This window comes from Paroedura picta, chromosome 7 (assembly GCF_049243985.1).
Source record: "Paroedura picta isolate Pp20150507F chromosome 7, Ppicta_v3.0, whole genome shotgun sequence".
NCBI classification, from domain to species: Eukaryota; Metazoa; Chordata; class Lepidosauria; order Squamata; family Gekkonidae; genus Paroedura; species Paroedura picta.
This window is the reverse complement of record NC_135375.1, coordinates 113,819,745-113,841,697: the sequence shown is the minus strand read 5'-3', so window position 1 is coordinate 113,841,697 and position 21,953 is coordinate 113,819,745. Positions and strand designations below refer to the sequence as shown.

The window sequence follows — 21,953 nt, the reverse complement described above, 5'->3', positions numbered from 1 at the left end:
CCAGAGTTGACCCCTGGGAGAAAGCGTGATTCTGAGCTTGCAGATGGCGCCTTGCTTTACATCTGCCATTACCTCTTTTTCAGCTTCTCTCTCTTCCTCAGAAACTGCTGCATTGGGGACTAAGACGGGAGTCCACCTCAAGCTTTCTGGATCAACTTCATTGATGCGCGGATTGGTTTTCAGTTTTTCCATATGATTTGAAATCAGTTTCTCCCTCCTAATGAGTACAAATCTGCAATTTAAACACATGCAATATTAGGAGGAGAATACTCAAGACAAGGAAACAAACATCCCCCACGTCATCAGAAAGAAATGTCTTGTACAAGTTTGTCAGCTTATACAAAACCTTTGTTCCACAGCAGAAACTGCATGGTGGAACCATCGCCCTGTTCCTGCAAGGGCTCTTTATAGGCTGCAGGAAGCAGACTTGCAGAGAACCAGGGGCCAAAGCATAATTAATTTGGGAAGACACGATAGGTGAAGACCAATGAGTAAAATTAGGAAACAATATTTAGGTCATCACAATGAGACAATAGTGCTAAAAGCTGTCAACTTCTTTCTGAATCAGCACTTTATTTTGATAAGTTCATCGCTGAAATCACTGATAAAGAGGGTAGAAAAGGAGAGTTCTCCAAAGCTACCAAATATATTTCCCTTCGCTCTTGGAGGCATGAGGGCATTCTGGATCAGCAGGCAGGAACAAAGCTTGGAGATCAAAATAGAGGAAGGGACCACAATTTGTCCCTGGCTAGAAAAGTGGAAACCCTCTGTGGCAAGGTAAAGGCATTCAAGAGGTGTTGGGAGAGACTGTGGCTTCTGAACTGACAAAACTACCAGCCAGCTTAAATATTTGACAGGCTGATAGCCGTCATAATGACTGCTCTCTACCTCTTGATTTTCACCAAGACCTTGTTGATTAGAAACTGCCCCTTCCCCAAGCTACAAAATCTTCAGAGTATCTAAGAGTTTCTCTGAAAGGAAATCCTCTGAAGAGCCGTGGAATTAAATTCTATCCCTAGTGCGGACCACAGTTCTAAGTAATAGTGTGATCACCTGGTGGGAAAGGACTGTCTTGTCTAATTCGTCTGCTGTGAAATTTAGCATGCATTTTAGACGAGGGGCTCTCTTAGCAGAAGTCAAAATCTGCTTTGCCTTGCTTCTAGGCCATGGTCTTACTTGATAAAAACACATCAAATTTTCAAAAGACCAGGAAATAATTATGAGCCATGATACTGAAGCTCCTCCTGAAGTTGGGTCTCCATCTATGTCCCCTGCGTGAAGATGCCTTTGCCATGTGTGCACCTGAGAGCTCCAGGCTGACAACTTCATCTGTAGCAACAAAGATTCTAACACAGGGGTAGTCAACCCCTGCGTTTGCTGGCAGGGGCTCATGAGAATTGTAGTCCATGGACATCTGGAGGACCACAGGTTGACTACCCCTGTTCTATCAGACTCCAAGATACAGTCCCGTACTCAGGCAAGCTGAAGAAATCCATTCCTGCAGACTTTGACTGTTGGATGGTATTTCCGTGCTCTGGTTGCTCCTCTCAAATATCTTACACCAGGTAGTCAACCTGTGGTCCTCCAGATGTTCATGGACTACAATTCCCATGAGTCAACCCCCGCATTTGCTGGCAAAGGCTCATGGGAATTGTAGTCCATGAACATCTGGAGGACCACAGCTTGACTACCCTTGCTCTAAGATATTCCTGGGAGGACCCGGCTGCTGCGTTCTGGACCAGTTGTAGTTTCTAGATCAAGGACTGAGGTAGGCTTGTGTAGAGCGAGTTACAGAAATCCAGTCTAGAGGTGACCGTTGCATGGATCACTGTGGTAAGGTGCTCTGGAGCCAAGTAGGGCGCTATTAGCTTAGCTTGGCGAAAGCAGCACAATGCCAGCCCTGCTACACTTGTGACCTGCCCCTCTATGGTAAGGGAAGCACTGAAGATCACGCCCAGAAACCTGGCAGAGCATGCAACAGGCAGCTGCATCTCATCCAGGCAGGGCAATTATGCTTCCTTGCTCAGTTCCTTCTTCCCCAATCACAGGGCCACTGTCTTTGCAAAGCTGAGTTTCAGATGCTGCTGCTTGAGCCATCCAATCCCATCACTACTCCCAGGCATCTGGCAAACAACTCTGGGGATGAATCTGGGCGGCCATCCATCAGGAGGAAGAGCTGGGTGTCACCTGCATATAGATCACACTCAAGCACAAAACTCTGGACTAGCTGGGCAAGAGGGTGCATGAAGATGTTAACAAGGTTGAAGAGAGGACGTCCCCTTGCGGCACTCCACAAGGGAGTTGACAGTGGTGCGGTTGCCTCTCTCCAATGGCTACCTTCTGTCTGCAGCCCCAGAGGAAGGACAGTCATAAGGCATTTTCTGTTGGGATAACAGAGGAAGGGGCAAGGGGGCTGAGCTGCTTTGGACCATGCCAGGCACGGATAACGCACTCCACCTCCTCTCACTCCATGCAAAAGTCCACCTGCCCTTATGATGCTCCTCTGACCAGATAACAAAGGAGAATCATTCCTTTAAACCAGGCCACTAGATTAGTCACCTCTTGCCTGGGCCTCAGAAGGCTGGCGGGAGAAAAGCCAGCTTGGTGGTTAGGAGTGTGGACTTCTAATCTGGCCAGCTGGGTGACCTTGGGCTCGCCACGGCACTGATAAAACTGTTCTGACCGAGCAGTGATATCAGGGCTCTCTCAGCCTCACCTCCCTCACAGGGTGTCTGTTGTGGGGAGAGGAAAGGGAAGGCGAATGTAAGCCACTTTGAGGCTTCTTTGGGTAGAGAAAAGTGGCATATAAGAACCAACCCTCCTCCTTCTCAGTACTTTCTTCCTTTGTTACGTGAGCCTTTAAGCATTTCTCATAGAAGGACTATTACAACTCATTCAAGGCTGAGAGGAGAATCTGGGTAGCCAAAATTCAGGGCCGGCATCAACATATCCTGAGGTGGGGCAGCTGCCAGGGCCCAGGGTTGCTGGTGGGGCCCACTACTGCCCACTCATGTGCCTCCTCTGATGGCTGTACTCACCCCCTTCCCTAGCCTGCTTGTAAGAGCATATGGGTAGCACTCCATGGCAGTGGCATCCCTAACTGCCCCCACTATCATCCGGCAAAGTTTGTGCAAGCAGGGTGGGCAGCTGTGGCTGTGGATAGTGGGACAAAGAAAGGATGCACAGGGAGGTGGGCTCACATGGCTGGATGGGTAGGAAAAGTAGCTGACATAGGGCAGATCCAGAGGGAACAGCTTCTCCTAACACAGAATACCATCACATTTACCAGTGTGAAAAATGGCCTTGGCCTTTAGATGGATGTTTCTGAAACAATGGAAGAGGTGTGGGGGAGACTAGGGAAACGTAAATAGCCACAGATGTAGGCAGAAGGGCTAGTGCATGCAATCTCAAGGCTAGCAAGTCTGTTCAAGCAACATAATATGTACTGACTTTTCTTCTCTCCTGTCTATCATGCTGTGCTGCTGAAGGGTCGTAGCAATGTCATGGGGACACATCCCGGTGGCCCGGCTCATTCCCTTGATGCTGATCTGTTTCTCATGGTGGCAATAAAGGTACTCCAGCACAACGCTTTTCCAGTACGCCAAATAGGACACGCGGCCCAGATCAGACAGCGGCTTTTCAGGCGACCCTGCTTGCCCCTCTCTTCTAGAAAGTAAGTAGCCTAACAGAGGGGGGGACAAAAGAAGAAATCACAAATATGTAAGCAATACAGCCATCCACTGCCATTTAGGGCGATTCTTATAAAGGCAATAAGACAATGATGAAATAGTCATTTTCCAGTGCAACAAGCCCATGTTTCAAATCATGGGAACATCACAGAAAACTGTTTCCTCAAGCTGCTTAGAGTAGAAGCAAGTTCTTAGAAGTACAATCTCAAATATTTGAACTGGATAGGCAAAGAATTCTAGCAAGACTACTTGGCATATACTGCTACATTGAATGAAAACCTAGGAAGCTACGTGCGAGCTCTCTCAAAAGGGAGCCATCAGTGTTGTTGGTCTATTTAAGGCGTCCCACTGAACTCTACCTTGTATGCTCCCCATGGTGAAAAGGAGCAAGCGATGAGCAAGGGGTTAAATGTAGGCATCCAGATAGCTCTAAAAATGATGTTTTAAAAACTATACCCTTTGCATTATTTTAACTTTAAAGCACTATTGCACAAGAAAGCAGCCGCCTGGTTATCTTCAGCTACTAAAGGTGTTCAGCATAAAACAGAACAAAACAATACTGGTGGATGACCAACAGAGGAATCTGTACGGAGCTTCACTTTCAATGTTAGCAAAATGCTGACTTTCACAACATTATTTCACACCATCAAAATCTGGGAACATTTCTAGTCTCAATCCCTTCAAATGTCTCATAGGTTTTCCTTAAAATTTTCCCTGCAAATGGATTTCACTTCTCAAAAGTCTCTAAGTGCACTCTGAGGATTATCTACAAATTGTGTATAAAGAATTGACAGACTCCTTAACACAAAAACATCAGTGAAAAAAGAGCAACCTTCCACAGATTTTTTTTCTTCAAAATCATCTTATTTTTCTGTTGGTTTAAATAAACAGTTTCCATCTAAAATCCTGCAAGAGGAATCCAAGGAGAGGGTAACAGCAGTGAGACTCTGGGCCTTTCTTGTCACCAGACAGACTTGCTTGTTCCCTTCTGTTGCCTTCTTCCACTAGTAGGCAAAGGGACTTTTGGCTAGTCTGGCGTTCTCCCAATGATTCCTCCTTGCTATCCTATGGTTTATTTGTTGTTGTATCAGAGAGTAGCCAGCCATGCTGTGTAAAACACCTAGATTCAAGCCCAGTAGCACCACAGAAGGTATCAGCTTTTGAGAGTCGGAGCTTCCGATATGTGATAAAGCGAGCTGATTCTCAAAGCTTGCTGGTCTCTAAGATGCACCTTAGAGGTTTTTCGCATGTGTATTTTAGCTTGATTTTAATTGTTTTAATGATTCATTTTTGTTTGTTTTTTATGGTTTTTATGCTGTGTTTTTATTATATATCTTTAATCTGTTAGCTGCCTTGCTGGCTCTGATGAGGGCAGAAAGATGATGCATACATTTTGTTCTTAAATACACAGATAACCAGGAAAACATTCAAACAGGAAATGTTTTGAACAAACTACCTATCTTCAAGCCATTCCAATTTCCATGATGCAAAAGAGGTCACTATAAACCCAAGTAAGATGGAGGAGGACAAAAATGCAAGCAGGTGCTCTGCCAAATCTCAGTTCAGATGCCAATAAAAGCTTTCAAGTAATTACAAATACTGGCACAACATGTTCTTTGTCATGATAACTTCTCTGGTTAATATTGTCATAGGTTCTTCCACCAGAAACCCTACCTCTACTTTCAGTTAGATAAACCAGTCTAACGTACAGCAGGAATTCCCTCCTGCAAAAATACCAAGTTATTAGGACTGTACAGCTTTTGTAAAAAATGTAAATTGTGGCTTACCTACAGTCAGCAAAATTTGAGTCCAATAGCATCTTTAAGACCAAGAAAGTTTTATTCGAAGTGTGAGCTTTCCACACGCATAAAACTTTGTTCGTCTTAAAGGCGTTATTGGACTCAAATTTTGTTCTGCTATTTCAGACCAACACCGCTACCCACCTGAATCCACAGTCAACAAGTTAACATATGGCTGAGGGGAGAATTGAACTGTGGATTTCCCAGTTTGCAGCTCAGTCTCCCAGCCATTGTGCCACACTAGGGTTTGGCAATACAGAAGGAACATTACAGATGGTTACTTTAGGAAATAGCATGAGGTGCATGCAAACCACAGCTGTACTGTATGTTTGTACTCGCCCTGGATCTTGACTTCTTGAGACACAACAGAATTTAGAGCTATTAAGAAGTGGCTAGAAAAGTACCATCAAAGGTCACTACAATTTGGCAATGTATGACAGAGAGGAAAAGAGGAGACTGTAATTAGAAGTATACCACATAACGGCAAATATCAAACCAGTGTTTTTCAAGATGCATGGGGAGGAGCTGAAGGCCCCTCAGAAAATTTTGGTAGTGATGAGACTTGAAAGACAATTTGCCCTCTATTACCATTATTTCCCTTTCATGTGTAGTATAAAAGTGCTGGGTGCCTTCCAGGGCATACAACAAATTCCCAAAAACCTAGCCCACATGAACTCTGACTGGACGATACGCGAGAATCCTTTGTAGGGCACAAGAAGTTTTGTCAGATAACACACTCCACCTTCCTGAGGAAAGAAAATATGTAAAAAGAATACAGAAACTGATTCTTTTTTCTTTCTTTTTTCTTTTTTTCAACAACTTTTATTGGCATAAAAAAATAAGACACATCAGAATACAGTCAATTGGTTCTTAAATTCACGCAGCTTAATTGCCATTTGTAAGAATTTAGCCACTTTATCAATTGTATCTGGATCCTGATTGGAGAGAAGGAACTGTACCTTACATTTATCAGAGTAGCCAAATACATTTAACTAAGAGTGAGTCGAGAGCTTTAGCCCAAATGGGGCAGTAAAAAAAGACTTGCTGTATGGTTTCTATAGAACCTTGTTTACAAAACTGATTCAAAACCGCTCAAAAGTAATTGTGGTTTCCAACAAAATTTACCTCCTGTCTTATGCGATTGTTTTCTGTGTAGAGATCTGCACCTTCCGCATTAAGGAGAGAAAAATCTATGATACCTCTGAAAGATATTTTAGAAGGAGCTTCTGTAGGCCACAAACCCTTTGCATTCAGCTGTAACTGCAGCAAATCACCGCTAGGGTTGTGGCATTCCCACATAATAACTACAACCCTACGTACATGGCAAGTTGCAACATCCTGATCACATCAACTACAAGGCTTATTTTACTTACAGCAAACATGATTTAATTGGTTGCGTGATTCAAATTACATCCATTAAATTAAACTTACCAAAAAGATTCCAAATAATTGATCTAAGTTGCAGGTAAATAAAAAACACTGATCTTGGCTGCTCGTGTATTTATCCTGAAGCATCTGAAATGAGTACAACATGCCCCTGTTAAATAGATCTCCCCAATGTTTTAATACCCATCATGTCTAAACTGTGGATATCCTGAATCCTACAGGACCCCCCCAAGAATCTACACAACCCAAGCGGAGAATAGCCATGCTGGTTAGGCATTTGAGTCTACAGCACACAATCTGTAGCACAAATTGTATGCTCAGAGACATAATGAAGCTTAAGCCAAGAGACAGGGGAAGTCCCCTCTTTGTCCCTTTATGGTAGTGACTACAAACTGCTTCGTCCGCAAATTTTTACATTTGGCAGCCAGACTGGTAAGCATTTAGCAAGACTAGTCCTACCCTGCACTGTAACAGGAAGCAATCCAAATCAACGTGGAGTCTCTAGTATTGCCACCTGGTCTCACAAAGGGGCTTCATCAGACCAAGGGTCCATCAGGTTTAGTACTACCAAAACGGCCTGATGGAGGACTTGAGTCTTGGATCTCTCTGGATTCAGGACACAGGCTTCTCATGGTCTTGCCTTCTAAAAGCCTTCAAAAGAACAGAAATCTGAACTGCGGCTTCCATATTCACAAACAACACATTTATATCACAGAAGTCCAGTTCCTCTCACTTACTGCCCTTTGCTTTGTCCATCATGTAGGACAAATTTAAAAAAATACAATCATTGATAGAATGGTGAGAAAAAACACATTTCTGCAGCAGCAGTGCGAAATGGCTGGCATTCCCATCATTCTATTCTTCCACAGACCTTCCACAAGCCTTCTCATCCTTACTCCCGACTTCAAGGAAGACTTTATGTAGAACAGTTACTAAAAATAGCCTTTGAGGTCAAGCTTTGCAACACAATCCCAGAATCACTTTTTCCAAAGTGAGAGTGAGCTCCCCCACCCTTCCATAAAGCTAAAAGAAAAGCCAAGCTTTGTCACATTATGCTGCATCATGTTTCATGAAAGACAGTCTGTATTCAGAGTCTACTGGACATGTAATCCATGGCCCCTGGCACTCATCCAGTGACAACAGCATCTCTATGCCCATCCTCTGCTTTACTGCACAATTCAACTCTTGGTCTCCTCTTAGCCAGGAGCCATGAACCAGGAGGCACCACAAGGAAGGCACATGGGGAGCCATTTTTATGCAGTTCTTGTGAAGTGGGTGCCAGTGGATGGACATACAAAGAAAACTGCTGCCATCAGCATTGCTGCTAATTTATTAATGAAACCAAGCGGCAGATTAGTAATGTAGTTCATTCTTAATATCAGCAGGTTTATAAGCATACCTAAAAGCAGCCATTTTATTTTCCTACAGGCCAACTGGATAACTCTTACAATGTGTTGTTGTTAGGTGTGAAGTCGTGTCCGACCCATCGTGACCCCATGGACAATGACCCTCCAGGCCTTCCTGTCCTCTCCCATTACCCGGAGTCCATTTAACTTTTGCCAACTCTTTTTCTCTGATGGTTCACACGTGCAGCCAGTTAAATCAAATAAGTTATCAAGTATATTTAAGACAAATGTCAAGAAAATAGCTGGTTCATCAGGAGACTGTCTGAATTTGCAGGACTTCTCAACAGTCCATCACGAACCGGAGGGCAACACTGCCTTGATAGATCAACTGAACACGGGAAGTTCTAGGACTAGATGGAGTGGTTAAGAGCAGCAGCCTCTCATCTGGAGAACTGAGTCTGATTCCCCACTCCTCTACATGCAGCCAAGTGGGTGACCTTGAGCAAGTCACAGATCTCTCAGAGCTTTATCTCACAGGGTGTGGGGAAAGGAAGGTAGGCAATTGTAACCCACTTTGAGACTCTTTTGAGTAGTAAAAAGTGGGGTAAAAATATTATTATTATTATTATTATTATTATTATTATTATTATTATTATTATTATTACCCACTGAAGAATGCACCTGGATCTTAACATGATTGCAGACTGCACATTGATGATGATGATGATAATAATAATTTAAAAAATTATTTCTATCCTGCCCTAAGCCAACTGATTTTAAAAACATATACAAATGAATAAAAGCATTAAAACGATTAACTACCCTCTCCTAGTAATAATTTCACCTTTCTGAGATGGGTCGGAACTTGGAGGGGCCTTATGTTGGTGGATGTTTATACCTGGCCACAATCATAGGCCTGGCAGAACAGCTGAGCGTTGCAGTTGTTTCAAGAACACCCTGAGCCCTTTTGGGGAATGGTAGGGTAAAAATCAATCAATAAATATTCCCAGAATTATTCTTGGTGTTTGCAGTACTTCATCCACTGAGATGATTCTAAGACAGAAGTTTAACATATCCTGACATTTTAAGGTGAATCTATGTTACATGTATATGAATATACTTTGTAAAATTGGTGACATTTGTGGATATTACATGTAAGTATATCCATCTCTTGTGGCGCAGAGTGGTAAGGCAGCCGCCTGAAAGCTTTGCTCATGAGGTTGGGAGTTCGATCCCAGCAGCCGGCTCAAGGTTGACTCAGCCTTCCATCCTTCCGAGGTCGGTAAAATGAGTACCCAGCTTGCTGCTGGGGGGTAAACGGTCATGACTGGGGAAGGCACTGGCAAACCACCCCGTATTGAGTCTGCCATGAAAACGCTAGAGGGCGTCACCCCAAGGGTCAGACATGACTCGGTGCTTGCACAGGGGATACCTTTACCTTTACCTTTATATCCATTTTCCCCCAAATTTTCATATAGTCTGATTCTGGAGCAAAAGTTGCCAAAGTGAGGGATGCTGCTGAAAGACACAAGCTGCACCAGATTTTCAAGTGTGGGTAGATTCCGTTTCTGAAGACACACCTTGCCTTATACAACTCCCCCCCCCCCCTCAAATGTTGGCACTTCCACTATATAGGCTACTGCACTGTAACAACACCACAGGTGTTATGTGGGTATCAACACAAGAAGAAAGTGTTGGAATTTAATGTAAAGTGTTCAAACCATTGAAAATGTCTTTCTCAAGGATAATATTTCTGGTTTTCTAAAAAGGACACACTAGAGGTATATTTTATGAATGCCTCCTTAGTGTCTAAGGTAGGGGTAGTCAAACTGCGGCCCTCCAGATGTCCATGGACTACATGGAATTGTAGTCCATGGACATCTGGAGGGCCGCAGTTTGACTACCCCTGGTCTAAGGTATCTCTCATGGCTCGGCCAGCTACCCACACCAATTTCCTTTTGGAGTTCAGGCCATTCACAAAAGAACCACTAAATCAGCTGAAGCTATTCACTTCAATTAAGAGGCTACTTCACTAGATTAAGAAGTCCTTCAAACTTGTGGGAGGGCTAGTTACATGGGGATTGTACAGGAATCCTTGGAATTCAAAACAAGGTAAGATCAGCTTCTAGCCATCATTTGGATTCTACTGCATAACAACTGTAAAGTGAAGCTGAGTAGGGATGAAAGCCCCCCACCCTCAATTTTCTCATTCAAAACAGGGTTGTCTATTCCACAATGGGAAGTTCTAAGAGATTTTGGAGGGGGAACTTGGGTAGGGAGCTTAGTGGAGTGTAATGCCATTGAGTCCACCTTCCAAATCTACCATTTTTCCCCCCAGGCAACTATGCTTTCTCATCTGATGACCAACTGTAATTCCAGGAGATCTCCAGACTCCACCTTTATTCAAATATATAGTATTTGATTGATAATTGTAGCAGCTTATGCTGGAAATGTTACTACTCACTACGACGAAGATTTTCTGCTGTAACTTCAAATACCTTTTGACAGTCAAGCCCATTTCTAAAAGAGGACAAAGCAGAACTAAATTAGGAGCAGAAGCATATTCACTATGCTCAAGGCACAAAGCAATTTCAGCTGTTATAATGTTCATGGGTGGAGCCAGCTAGTAATGCTGAGCTTCTTGTGGACTGTAAGCTAAAGACAAGCAGACAGTGTGATGCGGCAGTAAAGAAGGCATATGCAGTCTTGGGCTAGGTCAACAGAGGCATCACATCAAAATCCAAAGATGTCATAGTCCCATGGTATACTGCATTGATCAAACCACACCTGGAGTCCTGTGTGCAGTTCTGGAAGCCACACTTCAAAAAGGATGTAGACAAAACTGAGAGGGTTCACAGGAGAGCAACGAGAATGATCCAGGGTCTAGGGACCAAGCCCTAAGAGGAAAGGCTGAGAGACTTGGGAATGTTCAGTCTGGAGAAGAGGAGGCTGAGAGGGGACATGAGGGCTCTCTTTAAGTATTTGAAAGGTTGTCACTTGGAGGATGGCAGGGAGCAGCTCTTGCTAGCAGTAGAGAATAGGACCTTTAGTAATGGGTTTAAGCGACAAGTAGAACGGTACCAGCTAGATATCAGGAAATTACTAGTCCAATATCTATTCGAGAACCTTCTCCCAAATGCAACCTCTATAGAAGTTTGTTGGTTAATTCTGACCAACTAGAGTAGAATAGTTGGTTAATTCCATAGTGTAAGTTATGTAAAAGTTACAAATGATGACTCGGTTGCCACCATGCAGATTGCCACGACTGGAGCCCTAGTAGCAAAGGCAGTTGACACAGCAGCTGCTCTAATGGAAAGTGCGGAAATTCCTGAAGTCACCTTGAGACCTTATCTTATATGCCTTCCATACACAGTTTAATCTAGAAGGCTATGGTCGACTTGGTGACCATCTTGCCCAGGATCATCATTCCATGAAACACAAAAATCTCATTTGACAGCCAAAAAGAAGCAGTCTTCTTTATATAAATGCAGTAAGGATCTTCGTTAGGCCAAAAAGTTGTAAAAGTTTCATTTACTAAGCCAAACAAGTACACTCGATTCAAGTCATTGATAGGACTGGAGTTTGGGATACAAATGACGGGCTTTTTCACAGCCACGGCATTCTGATCAGAGCCTAGGCTCAAGACACCGGGGAGACGTGGAGGATGGTAAGGGAGGGGAAGAAGGAGGTTTGGTATGCGGTGGGGAAGAAGGAACTGCATAAACCAAACATCAGAGGCACGTTGTTCTGATACTGCAAGGACAGACTCAGGCACCTAACTTCAAACAAGCTCATAAAACATGGCAGAACCAGGGGGATTCTGACAAAGGAAAAGTGCCCTTCAGGCATCCGTTTTGTGTCTCATCCTTTCTTTCAGGTATAAAATCCTAGGGCTTAGCTGTTGGTTCAGTTGGTAAACTGAGATGACATTTGGTATGAATGATAGGTCAAATCCCAACACAGAGAGCTCTTTCCAAAGTGGTAGAGTTTCAAACTCAGAAACTGTTCTCGCTGATGTGATTGCCCCAACAACAGCTTCTGCCAAGTCTTTGGTTGAGGCCAAGGTAGTGAGGAAGATCACTGGAAGATCAGCCCCCCCCCCCCCCCCCGTCCCCCAGGCTGGTGTTTGCACCAGGACGTTGCCAGCTAGGCTCCCTCTCCTCCCCGATAATGGGTATTAGTCTCGGACACGGGATTTGTGTTATTTATCACCTGTTTGCTGTGTATTTTTATATTAAAAGTATATCCTTTTAATGGGGGGGGGTTAATGGGATTTTTAATTAGGAACTTGTGACCCGCTACGAGCCATTGTTTGGGAGTGGCGGGATATAAATCACATATATGATTTATAAATAACAACTCGTTAGTTAAAGCCTGAATCACTTTGACAGACCCCATGTTGGAAGTCTGTGTATGACCTGAGGCACTAATTGTATAGTATAGGCGCTAATCCCTTAGGAACTGCTTAATTTATCTGATCTTCTAACTTGCTGTATCCCAGTACCACAGCAATGGCAGATACCTGTCTCTTAAAGGTGTTAGGTCTGAGACTCCTTTTTTACCCCTCGAGCAGAAAGGGCAAATACATCATGATGAGATGGAATCACAGAATTCACCTGCTTCCCTGTAGCCCATCTCTTGAATGATGACTAGATATTAACTAAAGATGAGCCTGGTCTCCAGTCTTTCCAGACACATGAGGTCAATAATCTCTTCCAGCAAAACTCTTCTCTCTCAACCTCTATGTCATCAATTTGATCCGATTTGGATGGGGACATAACTCAGCGAATTCTCACTGACTGGGATCCCCAAGGGTTGGCTATCAACATTTTGATCATCTCAGAGAATCAAGGTTGCCTCAGCCAGAAGGAAGTTGGGGGTAACTTCTGCCTTCTCTTGCATAATCTGCACAGCACCCTGCTGAGTAATGTAGTTGTAAGAAAACCATCTAGAACAGGGGTAGTCAACCTGTGGTCCTCCAGATGTTCATGGATTACAATTCCCATGAGGGGAATTGTAGTCCATGAACATCTGGAGGACCACAGGTTGACTACCCCTGATCTAGAAGACTTTGTCTTTGAATCTTGACAAACCTTATAACTTTCTGGTGCTTGATGTCATGAATAAATCCATGACTGGTGACCCATAGTACTTTGTAATGCCTTGAAAGACTCAGGTGTTCAGAGACATTCTGCTTGGTTCAGGTCCTCCCAGCTCAGCAAGTCCACTAGAATGTTTAGCACACCCTAGAGACTTTGCTGTATATAAAAGTCCATCCTTAAACACAAACAGGACTGGTTCTCTCTTGCCCCAGAGGGATGGACCAGAACCAATGGGATGAAATTAATGCTAAATGAATTCCGTCTAAACATTTGGAAGAAATTCCTGACAATTAGAGTGGTTCTCAGTGGAACAGTTCCTCGGGAGGTGGTGGATTCTCCACCTTTGGAGATTTTTAAACAGAGGCTGGATAGTCATCTGTCAGAGAGGCTGATTCTGTGAAGGTTCAAGGAGGTGGCAGGTTACAGTGGATGAGCAATAGGGATGTGAGTGACCTGCATAGTGTAGGGGGTTGGACTAGATGACCAACTCTATTATTCTAGAGGGTTAACCCTTAATAAACCCCACTGCTGTTCAAGAAGCTTCTCTGCCAATCAAAGCGGTGATCCTCTTTCGGTCAAAACTTGAATACCTCACCTGATCTACCTGAAGCCACAGAATCAGGGCATGCAGTGGGCTTCAATGATGGCAATTCTCTTTTGTTTACATAGATAACGTATTTTGATTGCTCAGTCAAGACAGAATGTGCTATTTTAATGTCTTCAACTCCTTTGCCTCATCAAAGCAATAAATCAAAGCAATATTTCCCTTAATCTTACATGTCTGTCTGTCTTTTTTAAGGTTCAAATTTGGGTACTCCACCCAGTGTTTTAACTGGACTTAACAGGAGGTTCATTTATTTTCCTTATGGCCACCCCAAGATTTTGCACCACCAAGTAAAATTGCAAATACCCCGTTCACCCATTGAGAGGTCAAGGCCGCCTACCCTGACTTACACAACTGATAGCTGATTTTAGACCTGATTAGGCAAACTCTCATTGTGGCTGATCCCACATCCAGGACTGTGAATGGTAACATATGGACCTCAATTTGGTAGTCAATTAATGTAAATAGCTCGAAAATTAGCTAATAGGACAAGATATGCAAAGCCACAATAAGAGCATTTCCCTTTTGGTTTTCTTTGCCTCACTAGGAACATGCATTGAAGCTCCACAGTGTTCAGTTGCACCACTGAAGGAACAATTCCCTTAAATGTGAAATGGAAGCAACAATGTGTTGTTGTTGAGATGTCCACTTGGTAATACATAAACTATCTCTGATCAGCTGCAATAACTAGAATGAATATCAGTTACCATGCAAAAATCTGGTCATGTATTATGTGGTCCTCAGCATTCTAACTGGGTCAACTGGTTGGCCTCATATTCTGGTGGGCCTCATATTCTGGAACTCCACTCATTCTGGAACTCCACTCATCACCAGTGGTAATTAACTAATGATCTCCTTGATCCTACAAGGAAAACACTATGAAACCTCAATCCTGCCCACAAACTCACATTTAGGGTTGCCAGCTCTGCTTTGTGAAAATCCTGGACATTTCAGATAAGGAGCCTGGGGAGTAAGGTGACCCCAGTGGAGGCCATAGGGTCCACCTCCCAAAGAAGCCATTTTCTCCATGGAGAACTGATCTCTTTTACCTGGGGATCGGTTGTTGGTTCCCAGAGATCTCCAGCCACTATCTGGAGACTTGCAACCCTATTCACATCAGTTACAATCATGGAAACAAACAGATTTACTACATGAAATATTGTACTGGTGGGAGAGGAATAGGGAAAGATTTTATTTATTGCATTTGTATACCACCCTCCCCTAAAGCCCAGGGTGGTTCACATAGAACTAAAGAGAACAACACATTGAACTCAGTTATTGTAGCGAATAAAAGATAACAATAACAATAAATAGAGAAATAACATTTTAACACAGCAAACAATCTATGCTCTGCCATGACAGCTTTGCTCATTGGACCAGGACCCTGTGCAGGGTCTAGGCTGCAAGTCGGCAAGAATGACAAGTGAAGTAGAAGAAGAAGAAGAGTTGGTTCTTATATGCCGCTTTTCCCTACCTGAAGGAGGCTCAAAGCGGCTTACAGTCGCCTTCCCTTTCCTCTCCCCAAAACCCTGTGGGGTGGGTGAGGCTGAGAGACCCCTGATATCACTGCTTGGTCAGAACAGCTTTATCAGTGCCGTGGCGAGCCCAAGGTCACCCAGCTGGCTGCATGTGGGAGAGCGCAGAATTGAACCTGGCATGCCAGATTAGAAGTCCGCACTCCTAACCACTACACCAAACTGGCTCTCTACACCAAACTGCCCATACAGGTGCCTTCTAACGAGGGCCTCTCGGCCTACTGATTGCTCGATAAGGACAGCTAAGGAGCTGACTAGCTGACTGCTAAGGAGCTCTGTCCCGCCCCTGCTAACGAGCTGCCCAGCCCCCACCCGCTCCACTTGATCTGGCTGCGAGCTGCCCTCCAAACCACCTTAAGCTACCTGGCCAAGGGCCAGGAAAGGGGACCCTTTTAAGGCTCGTTCTTAGGAGTGGGCTTTGGAGCTAGTTCCACATATTAGGTAAAGCAGGACTGTTTGGGAAGAGAGCTTTATAAAGATAGGTGGGCTACAGTATTAGATGATGCAGGAACATGCTGCAAATTCTGCTGTGAGCCAGCTCTCTTCTCTCTTCGCCCAGCCAGAAGCCAGAACAAGCAGCTTGCTTACAAACTATTTCTTCTTTTCTCAGCAGGAAAAAAACCCTGCAGTCATAGAGCTACTTTGCCCCTCATTGGATCAGATGGTGACATGGCTTTGGGCTACAGCCTGCTAGCTTATGCAGAACTCCCGACTACCTGAAAGGGAAGAACCCTCTTGGATGGAAATCTGTTCAACTAGTTTAAGCAGCTCACAGCTGTCACCACAACACCAGTGCTTGCCTTGGAACTTCAAAACAACCCCCCCCCCCCACATACCTCTAACACTGAACAACAGCCGAACAGTCTGTCCTCCTCATAACAATACACTACCTACCATGGATCAGGAAACCATAACACAGTAGCCCTCTCTGCCTCTGTCTTTCAAGGCCAGAAAACACAGAACCACGGGCAGGCATAGCATGACTTTCCTGGTTGGGTAAATACAGCAGCTCCATAGCAACTGCACCAGCTTCACCGTCGCCTGGCATTTCAGCCTTCTAACAGTCTTGCCAAGAGCATGGGGTGGCACACGTGGAGAACAGAAGCTGAAAATGACATGTCAGTTCATTCCTCCCTCCAGTTATTTTGTGTGTCTGTGTGTGCCATGACAGCAGAGGATTAAAGAAAATTAAGATTTGTTTTATTTTAAATGTTTATATTAACACCTTGCTTGCACAAACTGAAGGCAGTTAAGCAAAAAGCAAAAGCTGCAAACAAAAAATATCAGAAGCACCCTGAAGTTGAAAGGAACACGCAAACCGAGTTAAAAAATAATAATGTCAGTTAACAGCTAATGCCCACAGGTAAGACCACAGCCTAAAATGATCGACTTTGCTTCAGGAGAGTCTTCCTGGACCTGCAGAGGGGCCCTGCCTGCTGTGTCAGACCAATACAAGCCCCAGTGAAAAGAAATATGTGTGTGTGTGTGTGTGTGTGTGTGTGTGTGTGTGTGTGTGTGTGGGTTGGGGGGGATCTTTTATTCTGCAGGCAGGGAAGAGGGAGGTAGAAAATGTTCCTGCCAGACCCACTCTGGAACGCCGTTTACACAGGAATGGACCTACCACACCAAATGTGCAGAATCCAACCACTCCATCCTAGGTGAGGGTTTCACCAGGAGAAGGCAGTCTGAGGAACTACCTGACACACAGTCACATACTGGGAGATGCTGCCAAATACAACCTTTGACAGAAGAATTCTGACTGAGATGACAAATGTCCCTCAAACAGGAAAATGCTTTCAGTGATAAGTCTTGATAAATCTTGGGCTTGGCACATCCCCAATAGCCAAATGAAGACAAAAACATTCAAAAAGGCACACCAACCTGTTAGAAGCAAAGAAGTCCAGAACAGGAGTGGCATTCAAGTTCTATTAGATGATGCTATCACAATTTTTTTTAAGTCACCAAAGCTTTTAAGTTTTACAAAACTCTTCTTTAGTCTGGACACAATGCACAAAAAACTTAGTTTTGCTTGGCATGCAGGAGGCCCTAGGTTCAATCCCCGTCCCAGCATCTCCAGTTTTCAAAAGGATGAGACAAAACAGTAACGCGAAAGACCTATCTCTGCCATTCTGGGGGTGAAGCAGGGTGGTCAGCCATCAGGAGGAAGAGCTGGGTGTCATCTGCATATTGGTGGCATCCCAGCCTGAACCTCCACTCCAGTTGGGCACGAAGGCACATGAAGATGTTAAGCAAGTTGGCCAGTAGGGCCCCTTCTAACTCTGTTTCTAATTTACCCACACCAAGGGCCAATGGTGTTTTCAGATTCCTTTTTTATTTATTTTTTTAGCAAAAACTACCACCTTTGACTACTGACTACACTGTTACAGCAGTAGTCGGGAAAGAAGCTTTAAGGATCTCTGTAAGCCAATATGAGTGCAGGCTAACAAGACGGTGTTGTCTGCATACTTCAGGATAGTAATACTATGGTATGCTAGATAAGGAGGGTGACAGGACTGATCAAAATGGCTTGACAAATTATTCAACTATAAATTAAACAGCTATGGAGGGAACAAGCAACCTTGTCTGACAGTGTTCAAGGCTGAACAAGTCAGCCAATTCATCCTCACTTCTCCACAACAAACCTGAGCAGGATCATCAGAATGCAAACAATATATTAATCACAGTAACCATTTATCAAGTGAGGAGCCTTGCCGCTTCTCCCACAATCTAGTCCAGGGGACAGAATCATGTTTCAAATGTTGCTTATCTGCCCCTTTCATGCTTCAAATGACAGTGTCCTTTGTGTACACACTGGCAAGAACTGAAACTCACAGAGAGACAGTGGGAATGCGTGAACAATTTTCTGGCATCTGTTTACAGCCAGTTAGGAGTGTAGTGGTTAGGAGTGCAGACTTCTAATCTGGCATGCCAGGCTTGATTCTGCGCTCCCCCACATGCAGCCAGCTGGGTGACCTTGGGCTCGCCACGGCGCTGATAAAACTGTTCTGCCTGGGCAGTGATATCAGGGCTCTCTCAGCCTCACCCACCTCACAGGGTGTCTGTTATGGGGAGAGGAAAGGGAAGGTGACTGTTAGCCTCTTTGAGCCTCTTTCAGGTAGAGAAAAGCAGCATCTAAGAACCAACTCTTCTTCTTCTTCAACACCAGGACAAGTTGAATTCTAACACTGCTATAGAGAAACCTGAATGTACCTCATTGGACTCTGCAAGTCCACACAATTCTTCTCCTATCCTTGACTTTTCCTTTTTCTCTCCAGATTTTCAATAATAATACAGTCCCATGAATTTCCTCAGCTGTGAACTAGCATATGGTGCTGCTCTATCACAGCAAGCCTGCCAGAGCATAAACACCACTGACACTGTCATTCTGGGGTAGTATCTGGGGCAGTCATGTGGCGCTGGCACTCACCACCCCCCTCCCAAAATCCCAAAGGCATCTTCTGGCTCAAAATGGTAGCTGATGCCTATCTTAACAGGTTAGAGCTAAAACCACATATTGAAAGAAAACCAACTCTCTTGTGAGAGGCGACTCAGATTTTATTTTGTATTTTTACAATGCCAAAATAGCAAACACAAAATGAAGAGAACATGCTTCACCTGAATGGAAACAGTAGCCCTGAGCTGGAAGCAGAATCTTAAAACAGGCAGCAGGCCCTGCCTGCTGTGTCAGACCTATACTGAAAAGAAATGTGTAGGGGGGGGGTCTTTTATTCTGCAGGCAGGGAAGACGGAGGTAGAAAAGTATGAAAGAGAGCAGGTGAGAAGGGGAAAAGTAATTCAAAGGGAAAAGAACAAAAAGGATACAAGATGTGTTCTGCCAGTGAAACACAGCTGTATTACAGAGATCCTTCTCTGAGCATCATATGCAAGGAAACCACAAGCAATTCCATGACAAATGATGGTAAAATCCCAGCTGCGACCCAAGTACTTGTTACCTGGGTCATGGAGGGCCAGCATGTTCTCTGGATAAGAGCAGTGGCCTCTAATCTGGAGAACCAGGGGGGTTGATTCCCCACTCCTCCTCCACATGCAGCCAGTTGGGTGACTTTGGGGGGGTAGTTAGTTCTCTCAGAGCTCTCTCAGCCTCACCTGCTTCACAGCATGTTTGTTGTGGGGGGAGGAAGGAAAGGTGACTGTAAGCTGCTTTGAGACTCCTTCAAGTAGTAAAAACAGCTCTTCTTCTAATCAAGCCACATCTCCAACATCTTCAACAATGCCAAACATAGGACCCCAGTTAACCCACCGTGGAGAAAATTCTTATGGCCATGTGAGACACTGTACAATAAAAAGATGGGTCCCTTGCAGCGCAGGTGTGGCTGGCAGGACAGGAGGGAGCTCCTCTCCCCATGCATCCTCCTTACCCAAGGAGTGAGGGAGCCATAGGGAAGAGTTTTGGAAACCTGACAAGGGGGTAGTAACTTGTTTCTCATCCATGGAGTATGGCTGGGAACCTTGGGAAAGCTGGCACCACAATCTCTGAACGCTGCGAGGACATGGCAGGAGTTTCTCCAGGGCTCTCTCCTCTGCCATGTGAGGGACTTGTGGAAGCAAGTTCCTTGAGCTCATTAGCTAGGACAAGTTGCAAGGGTCACTTCAGATGGTATGTTTAGTACGCCCTGGAGATAAGAATCAATGTATACCTGAAAATACTACACGTGAATGCAACGAGACGTGTGCATCATCACAAGGCCAGTTGCCAGAGATGCATCATGACTGAATTCTGTCAGGAGCAAACCATGCAAGACGTGAGACAGCCCCCGCTGCCAGAATGATATGCTGGGATGGGCTTCTGCATACCAGATGCAAATACTTCCCTGACCACTTTTACACAATGAAGTAGTCAGGACATTTTATAAAGAGCAAAGCAGACCGTTTCATTTACCAACTTCAGTATTTGGTTCTTTTCAAAGTAATGTCAGTTAAAATGTCAAAATGCAGAATTAAAATGTTACAGTAATCCTCAGGCCAAAATCACCATTTTACTATCGATTTTATATTCTGCCTTATTAGTCATCTTCCAAGCTCCTCCACGGGAGAGAAAAAAACCCAGTTAGCTACATGGATACATTTTCTCTATGATGCTTTAAAAATATAGACTTCCACATCAGATGAGCAGGCTTCCAAAACATGAGTTTTCACAAACCGTCTCAACGTTAAAAATTCAAGTTCCGCACAGAAGACGCCTTTGAGCCAGAAGATGCCTTTGGGATTTTGGGAGGGGGATGGTGAGTGCCAGAATGACTGTTTCAGTGGTGTCTATGCTCTGGCAGGCTGGACTTGTGTTTGGTTGCATCAATTTTATATGAAAATTCTACTTAAACTTTATTTTTAAATGATACTGGGATGGTTTAGGAAACACAGTTTCAAATGTTCAAAGAAAGTCAGATGTATCTCAAGGAACCAAAGATACAGAGCAAGGAAACCAATTTATATAGAGCATTGTGAAAGAGTGGCTTTTATTCCAGAAGCAAAGTAATGAAATTCTTTGATGTAAAAAATAGGCAAAAACCAAAAACAAAAAACACACTGAAACATTGTGCTCTATCATAACCACTGTGCAGTTAAAATGTACTTGTTAAAAGAGAATTTGGAAAGCAGAGAACGTCTTGAACTAGTATCTTCCTTTGCTTAATCCCAAATAATTGCCTCTCTTTGTACTAATGAGCAGCACAAAATGGATGCAATTTAGACAATTCATCCAGTCTAATAGCTTCGAGAGCTAATATTACTGCAGAGAGATCTACTCTCAGTTTTCTGGAGCACAACAGAGAGGTAGTAGATTTTGCACTTGAGGGAGTCTCCCTACCACTAGGCAAATAGAAATGGAAATCCCATTACCTATTGGTAAAGACAACAACCAAGCTGGTAAAATAAAGTTTTATATATTGCTCCCAGGATCATGAATGTAAATAAAGCCCTTCACTTACTGAAATCAATGAGAAACCTTCCAAATCCTTGCCTTTGGTACTGGGGCATGATCATTATGCAGGAGACATTGTACTTCTGCTGGCAGAGCTTTTCCTAAGGGAAGGAGAAACAGATCAGGCATGTCAAAATACTGCTAAAGTGGGCAAATCCATGCACCTGCTTTGTCTGTCTTTGCCAGATATCCCGGGAAGGGACACAGGCAGCAGCAGGTAAACACCAGAACAGCATAATCCTGTGGAAAGGACTGTCACACTAGCAAGGTGTAACTGCAATTGAGGCATCTCTGAAAGATTGTTTTTCTTATTTTAGGGGATAGCACTACGCACCAAACGGAGCTGCACAGGCAAATATGGATGGAGCTCTGGGCATGGGATGAAGGGACCTGGGGAGGGGGTGATAAATCTTTTCATGCTCCACAGACTTCCCTGTTGGGAATATACGGGGGGGGGGGAATGCCCACATGCTCAGTCCAGACAACCGAGTCGGAAACAGCGACCACATAAAATACCTTCCTGCTTTTCACTGGCATTTCACATCTGCCTCTGA

At 44.1% G+C, this 21,953-nt stretch overlaps 1 protein-coding gene across 10 annotated transcripts in view; it reads right to left on the bottom strand.

The window, feature by feature from the left end:
* The window catches only part of KAT6B (lysine acetyltransferase 6B), a 139,881-nt gene that overhangs the window by 15,195 nt on the left and 102,733 nt on the right, over nucleotides 1-21,953 (bottom strand). For all 10 annotated transcript variants that reach the window (XM_077346011.1, XM_077346009.1, XM_077346012.1 and 7 more), the window contains exons 12-14: nucleotides 21,407-21,500; nucleotides 3,451-3,682; nucleotides 73-232 (exon numbers count right to left, since the gene is read on the bottom strand). In XM_077346011.1, coding sequence (XP_077202126.1) covers nucleotides 73-232; nucleotides 3,451-3,682; nucleotides 21,407-21,500 — 486 coding nt within the window. The remainder of the gene's footprint in view (nucleotides 1-72; nucleotides 233-3,450; nucleotides 3,683-21,406; nucleotides 21,501-21,953) is intronic.